Source organism: Rutilus rutilus (assembly GCF_951802725.1).
Source record: "Rutilus rutilus genome assembly, chromosome: 14".
In the NCBI taxonomy this organism is placed as follows: domain Eukaryota; kingdom Metazoa; phylum Chordata; class Actinopteri; order Cypriniformes; family Leuciscidae; genus Rutilus; species Rutilus rutilus.
In genome coordinates this window covers 9,347,547-9,366,536 of record NC_140219.1, presented here as the reverse complement: position 1 = coordinate 9,366,536, position 18,990 = coordinate 9,347,547, and the positions used below count along the sequence as shown (strand labels likewise).

The window sequence follows — 18,990 nt, the reverse complement described above, 5'->3', positions numbered from 1 at the left end:
GTAAAGAGAAAATTGAGTTTACGAGGCAGAAAAATATAATTCTTATTGAGAACTTGCAAGAAAAGAAAGGTTTATCTCAATTAAGGTGGTCTGATTTTTTTTCATAATCAGTTTAGCCTCTACTAACCAGGTGTGATGCAGCATGTATCCAATAAATTTTTTTTATTTATTATCTATACACGCATACATAAATGTGTATATTCATTAATTAATGTATATATTAGGGGTGTCGCAATATACCGGTGTTGACGATAATCGTGATATTCAAAGCATGAAATATCGACATCGTGTTAATTTAGAGTGTGACAATATACCGGTGTTGGTGATAAACACAATGTTTAAAATGAATTGGACTCTTATGATAACATGACACGTAAATACTACAGCGCCAGTACCTGGTTGACCTCTGAGGTGTCTGTATTGCACCCGCCGGACACCTATCAAATAAGACGACGACGCAGCTAGAGTGAAACACTCTGTCCACACCCGAAAAAAGTAAGCTCGCCAGTATTAAGAACAGAGTTCTTCGGCTTCAAAGAAAACAGCACCTTAAAGGTGGTCGCACACCGGACGAGAAGCGCAGCGCCACGTCTTTAAAATTCAAACACATTCTGTATGAGTGTACACACTCAGCAACAGCTCAGGACCTTGTTCAAAATCCTGCTGCGACACAGAGCGCCATTTACATCGTTTTATATTAAATTGACATTATTTCTCAAACCATCGTAAATGATTTCACCCTGTGCTGCAATATACATTTAATTTTACATTTATTTACAGAAATCAGCTGCTTGAATGAAAATTGCTGATGTTATCGGATTTTCAGGTGATATTCTCAATTCATTGTTAACGGATGCTCTGAGGTAAAGTGTTCAGATCACAGACTCAGCAACTATTGTATTTAATTGTACAGTATAATCATAACATAGTACAGACATTATCTCAATTCCATAAGGTCCTTAAACATAATGATATTGCTGGCCATAAACTGAGAAAGTGCGCGTCCGGTGTGCGATACCTCGAGTTGTCATAGACGCGACGCGCCTATTATTTTACTAGTCATGGAATGGGAAACGTGACATTAACTGTTAACAGGGAGTTTCTGTTTTCATATATTTAATAAAGGGTGATTATTAAAATGAAGAACCCCGTTTTCTTTACTCATCTTATTTTTGTATTTGTATTTGCTCTTGATTTTCTTATTTATTAAAATCTGCTATCTGCATGACTTTATTGGCGCCGGTGCAACAATAGGTTTAAGAGCTGTTCAGTTCAGATTTTTTTATGGTTTTGTAATAGGCCTGTCCCCTAATAGTCAGTTAAAAGAAGATGCTTAGTCAACCAAAATGTTATTATTTGGTTAGTCTCAGGAAAAAAACCTTTAATATACCGTTAACAGTTGGTCCTTGTGGTAATTCAAAAGTTCGCCTATCATCCACCGACCTCAAATGTTGGCTTATCATTTGAAACATGTAGGTAGCAACTTTACATGGCTGCTCACTCTGTCTAAAGTTAATTGTGCACTATTATTAGACTCATATCCAAAAGTTTGTGCGGAGCGTAAAAGCTAAAGTATAGTGCACTTCATGACATTGAGACGCAGGCATGATCACTTGCATTTTTTCCTGACAACAGTGGAAAGAACTTAAAATGCTCTGTCATTTTTGTTTATACAGATAAGAGATCATTCGAAACTGTAAATGGTCTACTTTTATTTGTGTAAAATAAACAAAACAAACAGGATGCTTTCTGCTGTTTCAGTTTCTGTGAACCGGACCACATCACAAAAATAAACCGAAACTCAGCTTATAGGCTACTTGCCTCACAGACAGATAGATAAATATATCTATAGAAAGCTTGAAATGTCTACCTTTTCAAAATGAAAAGAAATACTCTCTGCTTATGTATGAAAGGTACATCTCTACATGCGTGTTCACTGGAGAGAAGGCGAGTCAGCATCATCAACTTGATCATTGCACCTGGCACTGTCTCAGAAAACACTAGTTTATTAATAATCAATGTCTCCTTGCTATTTTTTCAGACACATTCATAAACATTACTTTTGCTTATGCTGTGTGGCAAGCTTTATGTATGAGCTTGAGCGTGGAATAGGCTATATTAAACCTATATAAGGCTGTTAAACACTCATTATGGTTTAGTATTTATTCAAAAATAAAACTGTATATGTATAAATAAAAATATATGTATATATATGTGTGTGTGTGTGTGTGTGTGTGTGTGTGTGTGTATGTATGTATGTAGCACAATATATCGAAAAATTATCGTTATCGTGATAATTAGATAATATAGTATATGCGATATCCGTATCGCAGAGAGGTGCGATAAATTGCATTTATTTTATGTGCCAAGCATTTGTGCCAAGCATAGGTTGTTTATTCAAATTCAACTAATCAAATGGGGCCTTACTATCTTTATACCCGCCTCCCCAGTAGGTGCTATTATGCTATTGGTTAGATCGGGCCCAAAGGGGAACCTAGTGGCTCAGAGCAGAGAGTGGAAAATAAAAACTAATGGCGGGAGTAGAGACAAGCGAGGAAAATGACAACAGCGAAGAACCTGTGCCTAAAATGAACTGTACGTCTGAAATATGGCAATATTTTGGCTTCAATAGAGAAGACGTGTCATAAATGCAGGTACTGTGTAAGGGGCCGTTCACATATCGCGTCTAAAAACGCATGGAAAGCGCGGCCACGCCGTTATCTCATTTCCACAAGCGCTTGTGTCTGTCGTTGCTATGCAACCATGACCTGTTTGAGCTTGCGGAATTCTGAAAAGTTGAGATGTTCTCATCTAGTCGCAGCATAGGTGGGCCTGGAAAAATGTGCTTCCATGTTGAGCGCGCTTGCCGCGCGCGCCTGCATTTGAAATAACGAATTTGTACGCGCAAAAAACGCGATATGTGAACATAAAATCACAAAAAAGAAATAAAAATTGAAACTAATCTCCACAGTCATCTGGAACAAAACCTCAGGGACCTATATGAAGACTTCAAAAAGTGTAAGACCAAATCCACCAAAACTGCTAACGAAATGCCAAGTAACAATAACAGAGTCTCACAGACAACCATTAATCAAAGTGTTGCATGTGTAACGTTAACTCCTTATGAAAAAACTGAGATATTCTTCTGAAGATCAGAAGAATATCTATTAGCCTACCTGTTTATTTTCGTATAATCATTACATATATAAATGATTAAAAAAACTTAACATTTTAGCATTTCTCTAGGGAAATGTTATATCGCAAGAAATATCGTTATCGCAATACTCAACAACATCGCATATTTTCCCAGTATCGTGTGCAGCCCATATATATATATATATATACACACACACACACATACATACACACACACACACACACACACACACACACACACACACACACACACACACACATACTTTTGAGTGTGATGGCTCAAATTGAAACAATTTCCTCTTACTTCTGGCTTATGGAAAAATGTCAGAACTACATTAACAAAAAAAACGTGTTGCTATATAGGATCACACCTGGTGTTATTTAACGAAAAATATATTTTAACAGGTTATCATGCTCTTTTTCAGTTGATTCTTGTGCTGAATGCAGTGGCATACATTCAATAGACAGCATTGCTCAGCATAGTTCTAAAAGGTTGCGAACCTTTTACAGAATTAGAGGAATGTTTCATAGCCCATACGCCATCAGCCAAAGCTGTAAAATCTCTCCTGCTCTGCCGGGCTGGGCCGGTCATGCAAGAAATGAGAGAGAGAAAGAGAAATCAAGAGAGGAGGGAAGGACAAAGGAAGGTGTAAGGGAGAGGCTAAGAAACTAGCAGGAAGGGGGATTGAATATCAATTTTCTTTAATTGCATATCCTTTGTCATCTCTTTTCCTCATTAACAGTTGTAGATCAGCATATTGTGAGCAAATTTATGTATGGTTTGTTATATATAAACTTCTCTGTGGAATTGGCAGGCCATCATGGCTCAGCTACCCCAGGAGCAGAAGGCGAAGATTGCTGAGCAGGTGGCCAGTTTCCAGGAGGAGAAGAGCAAGCTGGACGCTGAGGTGTCCAAGTGGGATGATAGCGGAAATGACATCATCGTTTTGGCCAAGCAGATGTGCATGATCATGATGGAGATGACTGACTTCACCAGGTGAGCGCAAACCACCTTCCACCCTGCTCAACTGTCTGTCAAAAACCACACAAACACACCTACATCTCTTTTAGACTCTACTCAATAGACCTTTCTGGCCATGCACTGCTGCTCCGGTTTCACTGTGTCCCGGCTCAGTGCTTCAGCTTTATATTGGTTTGTATGGCAGTTTGCATTGGCAATGAAATGTGCTCTAGCGTTTTTAAAGGGAAAACTTTTCTAATATTGAAAGAGAGACTGGCGAAATCAGATTTTTATACCTAATTTCCCCTGTCATTTACCTAAATCGACCGTCAATTAGTAAGGTCTAATATTAACTGAGACAAGCACTCTGTTCCATCTCATGAATTCTTTTTTCCCTCTCGGTGGAAGCAAATGAGCTGTGGATTTTTTTTCTTGGGCTTTTTACCTGCCTCATTTGCCTGCCTCTTTTTCTTTTCATCATACGTGATCCCAAAAGAAGTGGGATCACGAATGATGGAAAGAAAAAGAAGCAGGTCTTAAAAATTTGGTTTAAAAACAAAGGGCAGGAGATGCTAGCGCAAGAAAAGGTCACCTGAATTCCTTACCTTTATGCTGACAGTATCAGGGAAAGGGTCATTTTAGGTGTGACAGCACACTCGTGGGCCGCACACCTGAGAGTGACTGCCATCTGCTCTCCCAGAGGAGACACTGTGTGTGACAGAGTGATAGAAAATGTTTTGGTCTATCGCTTCTCCCTGCCTATGCTAACCAAGACTCCTTTTTTAAAAATGGATCATGCTGTGGACACCATTTGCCAATATTGCACGTTTTAATGACTGTAGGATGGCTGTTACTCAACCATATCTCAAAAACCTGGGAAAAAACAGCTTTGTTTGCCTCTTCCTCCTGTTCAGAAACATGTCTCCATTCCTCCCCAGATCAAATTTTTATTTTTTTTATAATCATTAATTTAATCACAAATTTATTGTTTTGCTCCCTAAACATCATGGGCCCTATTTTAACGATCTGAAACGCAAGTATCAAACGTGAAACGCAAGTAACTTTGTGGGCGGATCTTGGGCGCTGTTGCTATTATACTGGCGGGATAAATGACTCTTGCGCCCGACGCAAATCTAAAATGGGTTGGTCTGAAGTAGCTTCATTATTCATAGGTGTGGTTTGGGCGTAACGTGAAATAAACCAATCAGAGCGACATCTCACATTCCCTTTAAGAGCAGGTGCGCTTGATCCATGGCGGATTGCTATTATAACGGCGGATTTGCCAGGCGCACGCCAGGAGCGGTTCACAGCCAAGGAGACCGACGTTCTCGTCAGGGCCGTAAAATACAGAGAAGTGACATTGTATGGGGATGGGAGAAACCCACCCAAATTAGCTTCGGTTAAACAGGCTTATAATAATTTGGGTAAATGTGTAAGCTAGATTTATGCCTATTTTTTCACATCTTCGTGGACACAACAATGATTTCCCTCGTGTGGAATATTTTTCCTTGTAATAATGTATGATTTGAAAAAATGAAAACTGCTGCTTCTGTGTAGATGAGAGAATCAAAGTTTATGTACGTTGTGCACACGCTACATTATGGCCAAGCATGCGCCCTTAAAATAGCATATGAATAACATGCGCAACACGAAACAATTGAAAACAGAAAACAATTCCGCCACTGACTTTAGACTAGGTTTTTCCTGGTCAGTGGCGGAATTGTTTTCAATTGTTTTGTGTTGCGCATGTTATTCATATGCTATTTTCTGGAACTGCAAAATAGCATCAGGGAACATTTGCGCCAGAACATGCCGCCTCTTTTCGCTGAAACGCCCCGGGAGCGCAAGTTCATTCCCTAATTTACCGACGTGTGTCTGTCGAGGGAAAAGTACGCTGTGCGTCGGGTGCAAAATAGGAATGATACATGCATCGGTGTACAAAGTCAATTGCGCTGGGTGCAAGATAGGGCCCAATGTCTATTTATTGGATGTCTTCCATTTTAGGCAGGAGAATGGTATAATTTCTATACAAGGTGATATGGAGACACTCATACCTCTTGTTGAAGGCCCCCAGAAATCTGTCATTGTCTTGAGTAAAAAGCAACAAGGCTGTAGTACATCTGTCAGATTTGGTGGCATTTGCATGAAAAATGGCAATCTGTGCTGATGTGTCACCTGCAGAAATGTGCTGAGTGAAGGTCTCGGCAAGTTAATTCAGTCCACGCCCAAATTATTGCCCCTCGACCTTGAATGGGTACACAGTCCCATGAAGGTTAATGCTATAAAGAGGAAATTGATTTCGGGAGCCTTTATCCAGCCTCAATATCTGCAGAGAAGCTGCTTGCTACCAATTCTGCTTATGTCCCTTCCTGCTCATGAATAAAGCATGCGTCGCCTGGATTCATGTCACATTTTTTGGAGCCACCTGTCTGTGCATGCTGTGGTCCAGTGCTTGAGCTGCTACCACACATACACACACACACTACCCCCATCTGGAACCAGTATCAGTGGCTAATTCATGGACACTCAGTCAGATTTGCATATCTGAGTGTGGGATTGTCATGTGAGATGAAGTCAGCCTTGCTCGACAGTCACCTTGTAGTGGCCACACTTTCACCTAGGGCGGGTTATGGGTGGGCCACCACCAAAGCGACATCAAAACAACCTGTTCTTTGTGTTTCAAAATGTTAGAAATGTTGGTTGCTCTTTGTGGGGTGCATTTTCTTTTTAAGAGACTGTCTCTGGTGAATTCCGGTAACTGTTTTGATGGATGCAGTGCTGCCAGGAGGACCCTGTCTGAATGGCATAGAAAGAGAGAGAGAACTGCAATGGGGAGGGGTGAGTGTAGAGAAAGAGCAAAAACACACAATTCCATCTGTTGTGGGTTGGATTGTTCAGTTTAGCCTGAAGAGAGCAGCTTTGAATCCAGGTTGTGCCACTTGCCAACTGTGCCCCGCTGTCCCTTGTGGGCACACAGAACTGGCAAATGACTGGCCGGATCGTAGCCGGGGAGCTGCGGGGGGTGGGCTGAGATGGGACACTGGGATGGATGAGGCCAGAACTATTAAATGAACTAAAATGGCATTGACCCCAGGAAGCTGACCAGACATCACAGAAGTGGGTGGGAGCTGCTGCTAGCTCACTTCATCTGTCTGTCTGTTCGCTTCTCGTTCATTCTCACCCCCCCTCGAAGTCTTCAGGCTACTAGTGAATGGCAGCGTGTTGGAGGGGGATGTTCCTCCTTAATGAGATTAATCAATTGGAAGCGAACTGATCTTGTCTTTCCCAAAAAGCCTTGTTCATGCTGCACTGTGTTCCTGAGCGTGAGGCAGTCAAGTCACATTTATTTATATAGCGCTTTACAGATTTTTCAAAGCAGCTTTACAGAGATAAAAGGGAAATGATGCAAAAAAAAAGTTTGTTTCCAGAAGAAAATAGCATCACAGTCCAACTTAAGTTCAGTGATATTTCATTTTTTATTAAATTTTTTTTTTAATTTAGTTAATTTATATATAGCCGCTCTGGAGTAAACCGTGATGTCATCGTCCAGCTCAGTTCAGTTCTTGTATAATAGTGTCAATGCAGACAGATCAATATTATTGTTGAATATTAAATGAAATGTTAAATTTAATGTCCCCAACTAAGCAAGCCAATGGCAAGAAAGGTGGAGAAAGGTGACAGTGGCAACGAACCAAAACTCCATCAGGTGGCAGAATGGAGAAAAAAACCTTGGGAGAACCCAGGCTCAGTCTGTGAAACGAGTGTTGTTTTTCTTCAACCTTGTCTATATGACCAGCCCTTCTTATGTCAAACGTGTTGACGTCTTGACGTGTATCATCCATGCTCTCACATACTCGCTAGAACTGTCACATGAGACTGCACACAGAACAGTAACTGTGAATGAAACTGATATGTTTTTTCCTCAGGGGGAAAGGACCACTTAAAAACACCTCCGATGTGATTAGTGCTGCGAAGAAAATTGCTGAAGCTGGATCAAGAATGGACAAGCTGGGCCGTGCTATTGCAGATCAAGTAAGTTAATTCTCATAAGTCTTTTGCAGGAAAAAACTTGATCATCTTTTGGTGAATTATCCATGCTCTTGTGTTTTACCTAAGGATCTTAATCCTTGTGATGCACTACAGTGAAACGCAACAGTGCATAATTTACCTGGCTTTTTTCCAGCACCTTTTGAAAATTGCGACACAGACCATGATGATAAAGACAGCACTATGGGGCTGTAAATTCAATCTCCACAGTCCCAACACTTATTTTCCTGGAAAGCTCCTCTTATTCCTTAAGATGAGTGACAATGACAGGTTCACAGGCTTCGTGAAAATAATATGGGAACATTTCCAGTAAACATCAAACTGCCGCGTGTGCTACAAGGGTTCTTTAAGATTTTTCTTGTCTTTTCAATAGAGCAGTTGAAAGGGATATTGTGAGCTCAGGAAGGGGGTTTTGCATAGCAGAATCATCACCTATCACTCATCCCTCCTCGAAGGCCTCTCCTCTCAGTTTGTCATTTAATTAAAAGAGTGTGTCACGCTGTGCTAACATCATTGTGCAGCATGCAGACTACCAGTTTACGGACCAATAGCACTTGTAGTGTGTTTTTAAGAACTACACGACATTTTTACACTTTGCACTGTTACGCTCAAGGGTTAGCACCGCAAACTTGTAAAGCTTTGTATCATGCTAAATGCTAATTTCTTAAGTTCTTGCATTTGTGGCAAGCAGGTTTCGAACAGGCAGAGCAGTGCAGCACCTAGGGAGGGAGTGTAAAGATATGCACCGTTATCCTATTTGCCGCATGGCTATTAGCCATTCCTATGAACATCTGCAGTGTGCTTTCAAAAAGATTCCTTTAACATAATCTCGCATAATAATGAGCCTTCATACAAACTAAAGCTCTGCACTTTTGATATTTTATTTAGATTACACTTTGATCCAACGTGAAGCAGCTCCACTTTTCAAATCTGTAGTCATACTACCTGCGATGACCCATTTGGAGAGGAATACTAAATGTCCAGTTCGGATACTGTTAAAGGTTTCATAGACGGCCACGTCCCGCAATGTCTTTGTTGCTTATTCTGTGCCGTGAATACAATATGCCCTGCAGAAAACAGATGGGTACTGTGCAGGTGCTTGTGTGTCTGTGGATGTGTTTGCTTTTCTGCACACACTGGCACATAAAATGCATTATGTTTTGTAAATGTTTTCCATTATATTGAACCCATCAATTTGAGTAATAGGATTGATTTGAGTGTAGGACGCATTTAATATAAACTTCGCTAAACGTGCCAATGCCATTTTTTTTGTTCTCCTTATTTGTTTTTTACTTTTAATATGCTGAATAAATTGTATTACTGCTTCTAATAATAACGATAATGACAGATTTTATTACACATTGTTATATTATATTTAATTTTACTATAATGTATAATTTAATTATTAAATAATACAATAATAATAATTTTGTTACTTAAAAAAAATCTGAATTTTGATTTTCTTTGCATATTTGTGAAACAAGCTAGTCTTCATCTCTCTACACAAAAGTTAATAGATTTTTTTTATTCATTTTGGTACTTTAATTTTGTATGCTGTGCGAGTGTATTTAGGAATTTGAATGGTGTGAATTACTGTGTGCATTAATAAACTAAGTACATTGATTGTGGGAGGAAATGTCTGTCCGAGTGCGACCCCTCCTGCTTTTAAGCAGGTGTGAGCAACTCCAGACGGCTGGAGCCAGCCCAGCCCATTCCCAAATGGTCCCCCCTCCTCTTGTCCTGCCTACGAATAAAGGAATTGAGGGCAGTAGGTGAAGAAAAAGTGAAAGGAAAGAGAGATGTGAAGCCCCATGTGAGACCTGAATCCATTAAGTGTGATTCGTCTTTAATTAGTAGCATAATTACCAGGTGGCAGCTTGTTTTATGTATGTATGTGTGTATGTATGTATGTATGCATGTGTGTATGCGTGTGTGTGTGTATGTATGTGTGTATAGATTTACATACATACATATATACATATACATATATGTATACATATATGTATATATATATATATATGTATATATATATATATATATATATATATATATATATATATATATATATATATATACATACATACATACATACATACATATATATATATATATATATATATATATATATATATATATATATATATATATATATATATATATATATATATATATATATATATATATATATATATATACATATATATACATATATATATATATATATACATATATATATATATATATATATATATATATATATATATATATATATATATATATATATGTTTATCCCAAACTATATTTAGACTGCTCCTCACACCTTGTGCAGACGAGGCTGCCAGAGGCTAACTGTTGAAAAATGAACTAAGGAAAGCAGTTCCTTATACACAAGGATGAATCATCAGATTCAGAGGAGCCTGCGGAGGGATGGAAAGCAAATAATCATGGCACTACTACCCCCCCCTGCCCCGCCCCCATTCTCTGTCCTTCTCGCTCTCTTTGTCATATCAAAGCCCTGCCACAGAATACACAGTGGTGGGCTATAGCATCACTTCTGACTGCTTGTCAAGTTTGTCATGTCATGTACTTTTGTTATATCTGAGATTGCCAACAAAAACCACAGCAAAGCCAGAAAATAATATGAAACAAATTGTTGAAAGCATGAATTGTATTGCATAACACTCTTCTAGCCAGCAAAATGTGCCCTGGCAGAGGGGCTTTTGCACTGGATAGTTCTTGGAACTTAGTCCTAGGAAATAACCACCAGGATGGTTCCCCGAGAAATAATGGTTCCCCTAGGAACGTTTTCTGGTTGCATTTGCACCGCCTGTAGGAACTCTGAAGTGACGTAAGCCGCGCTTGTTGTGACTTTTATTTTGATGGTGCTGCTGTCCTTTATTTTGACGGCACTGAGAAACGCCAGAGCCTGAGCAAATAAACAATGCTCGCATTCTCCGTGTTCATTAGTTTACGTGTTCATTAGAACTACCCATGACGTTAGTGTACGCTGATTGACCGAACGCATGCGGAACACCAGCACCTGCCATTTTTAAAACAGCTATAATGTGTAAACACAGATTATAGCCTATATATTTACTCCAGAAACTAACTATACAAACATGGAAAACAGTGATAGATGGGTCTCTAAACCTTTATGCTGAAGAGAAAATCCAACGCAACTTTGAGGGGACCAAGCCAAACATGATTATGTTTATCTGCCCAGCTAGCAACACTGGACATCAACCACACGGCATAGGCTAATAACCTTTTTTTCATATACTGTCTACTTTCTATAACAGTTCTATCTAATAACATATTAAACAGTACTGTTAGACAGATCGCTAGCTAATAAACACAGAGAATGCGAGCATTGTTTGCTCTGGCGTTCTCAGCGCCGCCAAAATAAAGGTCCGTCGCGCCGTCAAAATAAAAGTCACTGTGCTTGCGTCACTCCCTTACCCCTCCTACCAGTTACTATGGCCACTTGGCCAGTGCGAACGCAAACAGCAAAACCGAGTTTGGGGAGAGTAGTTCTTAGAACTGTTTAGAAGTGGACAGTTCCTATAACTAAGTTCCTGTAACTACTTGGTCGGAAAGCGGCTATAGTCCTGTCTAATGTTATTAGATAGAACTATTATACATAGAAAGTAGACAGTAATGAAAAGTTATTAGCGTATGCCGTGTGGTTGATGTCCAGTGATGCTAGCTGAGCAGAAATACATAATCATGTTTGGCTTGGTCCCCTCAAAGTTGCGCTGGATTTTCTCCTCAGCGTAAAGGTTAAGAGGCCCATCTATCACTGTTTTCCATGTTCGTAGAGTTAGTTTGTGAATGGTAAATATATAGGCTATAATAATCTGTGTGTTTACACAGCCTTTTTAAAAATGGCGGGTGCTTGGGTTTCGCGTGCGTTCGGCCAATCAGCGTACAGTAACGTCACGGATAGTTCCTATAGTGCTTGTTTAGACCCTACTCTGAAGCAGGAGCTAAATTAGTTCTTCAAATAGTTCCTAGTTCCTGCGGTGCGAACGCGCCAAAATCCGGGTACTTCCGCCAATGGTTCTGGGAACTATGAAAAGGTTTCTCCGGTGCGAAAGCCCCTTAAGTAACACTATTAGTTACTTTTTAATGGCAGTAACGCAATATTGTAATGCATTACTTTTAAAAGTAACTTTCTCCTACACTGGTGACAACACATACTACTATGCAATCCTGAGGACATCCAAGGATGCAAACAAGACAGCGATACCAAAGCGAGAGGCCTTAAAAAAAAAAAAAAAAAAAAAAAAAAAAATCTTGTTTGAGAATCAGGCCTTCTGAAGCCATCTTGTAACATCTAGCTGTTGAATTAGGACAGTTTTGGGATTGTTGCAGAGTGCTGCCAAAAATGTTCGGCCAGGTTTAATATTCACTTAAATGGCTGTAACGGAGCTCGATTAAAGTTTAAAGAAATGAGTGTAGTGCATAGATGAGGAGGATGCAGGATTTAGGTCATTGCCACACAAAGGTCTGCACTGCAGTTTATTAAGAATTTACAAGCAGATTCTGCAGGGGCAACTTCTGAGGATTTCGTCTGAGCACAGTACAGAGCAAATAATGCAGTGTAATTGAGATTTATAATGCAAATGTGTAAGGCACCACACTGCCCATAAATATTCTGACCTACATGCATGCACATGAAGGCATGAAACCACCACACACAGACATGATCGCGCAACACCAGGTTTGCATATTTTTAGTGAGGCAGACCTGCGGGCAGCAGCACATGTGCTTTATCCCAGTGATGTATACTGGCATACATAGTTTTCCAATTTACATTCAATCAGGGAAGATTTATGGTGATCCATAGGCACTACCACAGGTTGGATTAATCCCAGTTTTGGCCCCTGGCTGCTTAACGGTGACAAGCCTGTAAATTTCCCTCTCTACAGTAGAAGAGCAAAAAACATAAAAACAAAAAATCAAGTAGCGATCTCACAGATTCTCAGCTCAGCTGGTGATTATCAGCAGTGTTTGTTTCTTGCTAATAAACAAAGAGAGAAACAGTTAAAGAGTTCAAAAGTCTATACGAGTGTCTCAATGGGCACTGTTGGTTCTAGGAAAAGTTCATATTTTGATGGGAGAGTAAGAACTCTTTCGGTCTGCTGAAAAAGACTTGGGAGAAAGTAATTTTTTCTAGCAGGACAATAACCCAGACATGAGACCAAGTAAATAGTGGTATGGCTCAAGAACAAAAAAGCCCTACAGTTCCTTAGACATTATGATCTCTCTCCAGTTCCATGGCACCATTTAACAAGTGTAGTGTGTAGGCGTCATCCAGCCAACCTGAACAACCTGAAGCAGATCTGCCTTTCATTTCTGAAAAAGTTGTTTGTACAGATTATTAGAAAGTATGGAGAGAATACATATCTACTGAACTGGATTTTTAGACATGATCTCCATGTTTGGAACACGTCCATTGTTTTCTAGATGCGTTCCGTCAAATAAAATTCTGTAAAAATATCACACTGCAAAAAATGTATGTACCATTTGTTATTTGGTAAAATGAGAATTGTTTAATGGTCTCAGTATAAAGCGTGTGAAATAGGTGCTTGTAAATATGTTAGTGGAGCTGGCAGTCCTATTAATAACTGTTAGGGAAGTGATTGTCTGTTTTGGCAGACGTGTTGGCAGCTTTTGCCATGTCATGCTGTGGCTATTCAGTTTGCTTCAGTCATGCACATATAAGGCAATTGATTAATATCTGATATTTCATCAGAAAACCTCATCTTTAAATTTGAGTAGTTGATCTAAGAACATTCTTCCCTCTGTCATAATGATTGTTTATAATTACTCCCTCTGATTTTAGATCAGGACTTTATTAGACTGAGATAGAATTGGCACTTGCAAATATTAGTCTCTTTTTTTTTTTTTCCTTTGGGTAATTGTTTGGAAAGGAGCAAGATCATCACTCTGTTTAAAATGCCACTTGATTGATTATCATGGTCCATGATGGCTTTATATTTAGCCGTTTAAAAAACAAATGCTCTGCCAGACCATTTAAATGCAATATAAAACACATTAGCCACATGAAGGGAAGTTCTTCTCTCCAAGTGCATTAGAGTTCTCTCTATTAAAGAAACTACAGATGAATCTTTTATCTCTGTAAAAAATTACTTTGATATTAACAGGTGCTTTTAAAATGAACCTTCGATTGCCTTGGGTACTTTGCCGTTTCTAGTTTGTGCGTTGAATACTGATGACTGAGTGGGCTGAATTCCCTGGCCCTCTTTCACCCCTGTAGAAAGATCATTTATGTAATTGTTTTTTTTTTTTTTTTTTTATCTATGCAGGATATCTGTTTTGTTGCTGTTGTATCCACCATTTCCTCCAGATTTGTATATCAGCTAGGGCTGTAACGATATGCGATATGAAACCGAAATCGCAACACTCAGATCCACAAACCTGTGTTACGGTGTGAGAAGGCAGAATCACGAAACACCCCTTCCAACTCCCAGAGTTATTATTCCCGTCCAGATCCAATCCTACCACATCTTTAAATTGCCATTTGGCAATTCCAGCGTTATGGACGTGACATTTGCAGTCAAAACTGGAAATATAAATTCTCAGGAAATGCATTTAATACCAATATATTGAAATGTCTGTTTATATATCCATACTCCCTTAATAAAGAAGTCCAGACATTAGAAAAATATCGGTCTACACATGCGTTTTAGATTTAATATGAGGGAAATACAAGTGTTACGGACGTGATGCAAAAAATCTTTAACTTTTAGGTGGCAAAATATTTTTTAGTAATTCTGTGAATTACACTGTGCAAACCAAAAGTAATACTACCCACCAGATGAAGAAGGGTTGGCCCTCCACAGAACATCAAATATTCCTTTTATTTTATTTTTCGTGTTCGCATTTATGAGGAAAAACCAATGTTACGGACGTGACAGTTCTCCGTTACGGACATGACCGCTGCTTTAAAACTTTCACAGTGACCTCAAACAGGCATTTAAAACACCAAATATTAAGGATTGGCATATCAAGCAAGATAATATTCGATGATTGTTTCGAAAATCGTACCTCTCCCCCAAAGGTGTCAAGTAACAAAGTACAAATACTTCGTTACCTTACTTAAGTAGAAATTTTGGCTATCTATACTTTACTGGAGTAATTATTTTTCAGCCGACTTTTTACTTCTACTCCTTACATTTTCACGCATTTATCTGTACTTTCTACTCCTTACATTTTAAAAATAGCCTCGTTACTCACATTTCATTTCGGCTTGTCATAAAAAAAAAAAAAAAAAAAAATCCAGATAATTCACGCCATCCGGATAGTGAATTTGATTGTGTTTGGATACCATTCCGACACCCTAGGGGTGTAACGATACCCTCATGTCACGATTCGATACATATCACGATACTGAATACATGATACGATATTATTGCGATACTCCAAGACATAGAATGATAAAAGGTTAACAAAAAATGTACTGTTGATTAAACTGCTAAATTTGATATTACATTATGCGTATAAATGAATATTCTTGGACTTGGTGCTGGAAACCCCAAAGCACAGGACAACGATGACACCAGAATAAAAATATGAATGATTCTGAAGCTGAAAATACAGAATTATTTTAGGCGAATATGTTTGCACTCCTGTCACTGACTAGATATATTTAAAATAATGTAGGCCACTTTTTTACACAGATATTCCCCCCATTGCATTATTATACATTATATTCAACATTATAAATAATATTTTAATACTGACACAAAAACTCTGAAAACTAAAAAAAATTCTCACATAGTAATTTTTATTTTGGGGGTTCACTATTCACAATACATATTGTATGCATTTTTGTATTGCGATATATTGTGACACCCTATTGGTTTGTATGCGATCCATCGTGTACTTTTAGCCAATCAGCGATCAGCAGGCAGACGCGATTTAGCGCGATAAGTTGTAGGTAGCTGTATGTTCAAGTGATCGCTAATGCCAAAGTGACATACTATGCAGTAAGTTGTATCTACAGTAAAGAGTAGAAGTAGTGAGCAACTCTAAAAACGTACACATGTGGTGGGAGATGACTCTATGGTGAATATAACTCTGAGAGGAGAGCACAGTTGAATGACTGTAAAAAGCTTGTTGATTCTTTAACTTCTACAGAAGTCTTTTTAAACCCTAGTATCTATACTTCTACCTGAGTAATGAATGTGAATACTTTTGACACCTCTGCTCTCCCCCCACATGCTCACCGGTAAGACGGCGTTCGCTCAAATCCCGCTCCGACATTAAATTTCTCTGTACTGTAGGCTAATAGGCCTACGTGTTGTAGCCTAGTCATTAAAGAAAACGATTTAGTTTCATATTTATGTTTAAATAAAATAATTTATTTTTTAATTTCTATGTTGATTATATGAAAAGTGAAAAGCATAAGTAAAATCATAAGATGTGCAATATATTGGGAGACAAATGGAGTGGGCAGACATGATTTTGACCACTTCATTAAGTTTGTTTTTGTAGAAAACCTTTCTTTATAGTGAATTTCGTTTTGTATTAATTGTATCTTAATTTTAATCAATGTTTCATCAACCAATTGCCTGTTTACCAATTACCAATTGATCGTGGGGAATATTCCCTTCGAAAACAAAACTCAGCCACTGCGTCTTCAGCGGTTCGGATTTAGGAACATAAAAATGACTGCTGTGTTCGTTATTACACCCAAGAACAGAACACCACAATCGCTTAGACGCCATTCTGCTCCAGCGTATCAACAATGCGGACTACGATGACAGCTCGCTCAGGGCGGGTCAGTGTTGAAACACTGCTGTCAATTAACAGTCGTGGGAGGGGCGTCACACGGTCGAACGGCTTGATTTGAGACGGGAAAACATAAGAAGATAAAAAAAAAAAAAACACTGGATGGATTTTTATAATTTTATGATGGTTGTGTACAGGCACTGCCAACACACATTTCAGTACAATCAACTTGTAAAAGTGCATGTACCATTATATGACCCCTTTAATAAAAATATCTTTTTTTTTTCTTCCTCAATCTTTTTTGTCCTCTCCTCCAACATGATGTATGGTTGGTGTATCGTTGCAGCCCTAATTTCAGCATATTGTTTGCGCAGCCTGTAAATACAATCCAGAATAAGTTCACACCTGAGAGATATGCTGGAAGATCAAGCTTGCAGTTTCTTTTCTTCTATGGGTCACAGTCAGTACGTCAAATCTCCACCTGTGCTGTTCTCAAACTGTCTCAAGCAGATGTTAATGGAAAATGAAGTTTGCTTACTGCACTGTTCTTTTTATGAAGATTCAGGTCTTCCTTCAGATGGACCAAGACAGTTTTGTGGAAGATGTGGGTTTTTTCTATGCACGTGTTTACGCTTCTGAAGTAGGGGAGTCGTAATATACCATTTATTGACGATTACCGTGATATTCAAAACATGAAATATAGATATCGTGTTAATTAAGGGTGGGACAATATATCGCGATAACTGTAATATTTAAAACGAATAGTACACATGATAATATGACGTGTAAATAATCCAGTGGCAGCACCTGGTTCACATTCCAAAGTACAACGCTGCCATCTGTCATAAAGCGGAAGAGACAGCGTCAGTCTCTACCAATGGTGAGCACAAAAGGGGGCAAAACCACCTACCTGTTCAGCCACCTTCACTTCCTTCATCCTGTCAGAGAGTAAGGTGAAATTATTTTGCTAGTCCTGAAACGGGGAAATATACATTAAACTGTCAATTGCATGTGGCAAGTCTGTCAGCGCGCAAGGCAATTGGTAATTCTTTCTGTGGTTTGGGACAGATATAAACACCAGGTAATGATATCTATGAAAATTCTCTCGCTAAAGACCTTATGGGTGGGCAGAACGATTTCATCACTGCTCTAATCACCTCCATATGTCATCTGCTCTGTTTAGTTTAAAAAAAAAAAAACACAACTCATTGCATCTCCTCTCGAGAGGAGTGGAGCGAGCAGCGTATCAGTATCTCCTCAGGCTTTAGTGGGCATAACCCACAAAAGAATGTATTACACAAGATGCTCCATTTATAATCACGGCTGCTCTACATTAAAATGCTGCTATGTCAGTAAATATGGGAAACTGGCATTTCTCTTCCCTGATGTGTTGAGAAAGGTCAGAACCCTGCTCGTGCTGTTCTACTACCGCAGTCCATTTAGAATGGAATTCAGCAGGCCAGATGACATTTTCTGCGACGCGGCCTGACCTTCCTACTCACTTTTATAGCTGGATATTTTTAACATTGAGGCGTGAAATCCGTTATTTTTTCCAACAGCTCTATTCTCTTCTGCTCATCCATCCCGATAGTGGCTGTGTCCCCTTGTTTTTGTTGTTTTGAACTATTTTTTTCAGTGTCTAGTTGACTTTTTATTTATTTATTTATTTTACCTTCATGCCAGAGGACAGCACATCATTTACACAATATAATGTACATATTTGCAGAGAGAGAGAGTCAACCGTTTTCTGTCTCTTTCAACAATTCATTTTTTATGAATATGTAGAGTGAAACTTGCTTGCTACAGCAGCACAGCTTGAACTTTAAGGAATGGTTCACCTCATGCTCACCCTCATGTTGTTCCAACTTCAACCATTTTTGTCCAAAATGAAAATCAGTGGGATCCAAAACAACATTGGACACCAGAATATCTGTGGATTGTTTTTGTTCTACAGAAGAAATAGTCATACTGGTTTGAAACAACATGAGGGTGAGTAAATTATGACTATTTTTTTTTTTATACAATAACTGTCCCTTTTAGGATTTTTTTTAAATGGACAATTAAAA

The 18,990-nt window shown here is 38.8% G+C and overlaps 1 protein-coding gene across 1 annotated transcript in view; it reads left to right on the top strand.

The window, feature by feature from the left end:
* Positions 1–18,990, top strand: part of ctnna1 (catenin (cadherin-associated protein), alpha 1) — a 124,210-nt gene that overhangs the window by 97,922 nt on the left and 7,298 nt on the right. The window contains exons 15-16 of the mRNA XM_084430288.1: positions 3,972–4,153; positions 8,044–8,149. Of these exons, the coding sequence (XP_084286414.1) occupies positions 3,972–4,153; positions 8,044–8,149 (288 nt within the window). The remainder of the gene's footprint in view (positions 1–3,971; positions 4,154–8,043; positions 8,150–18,990) is intronic.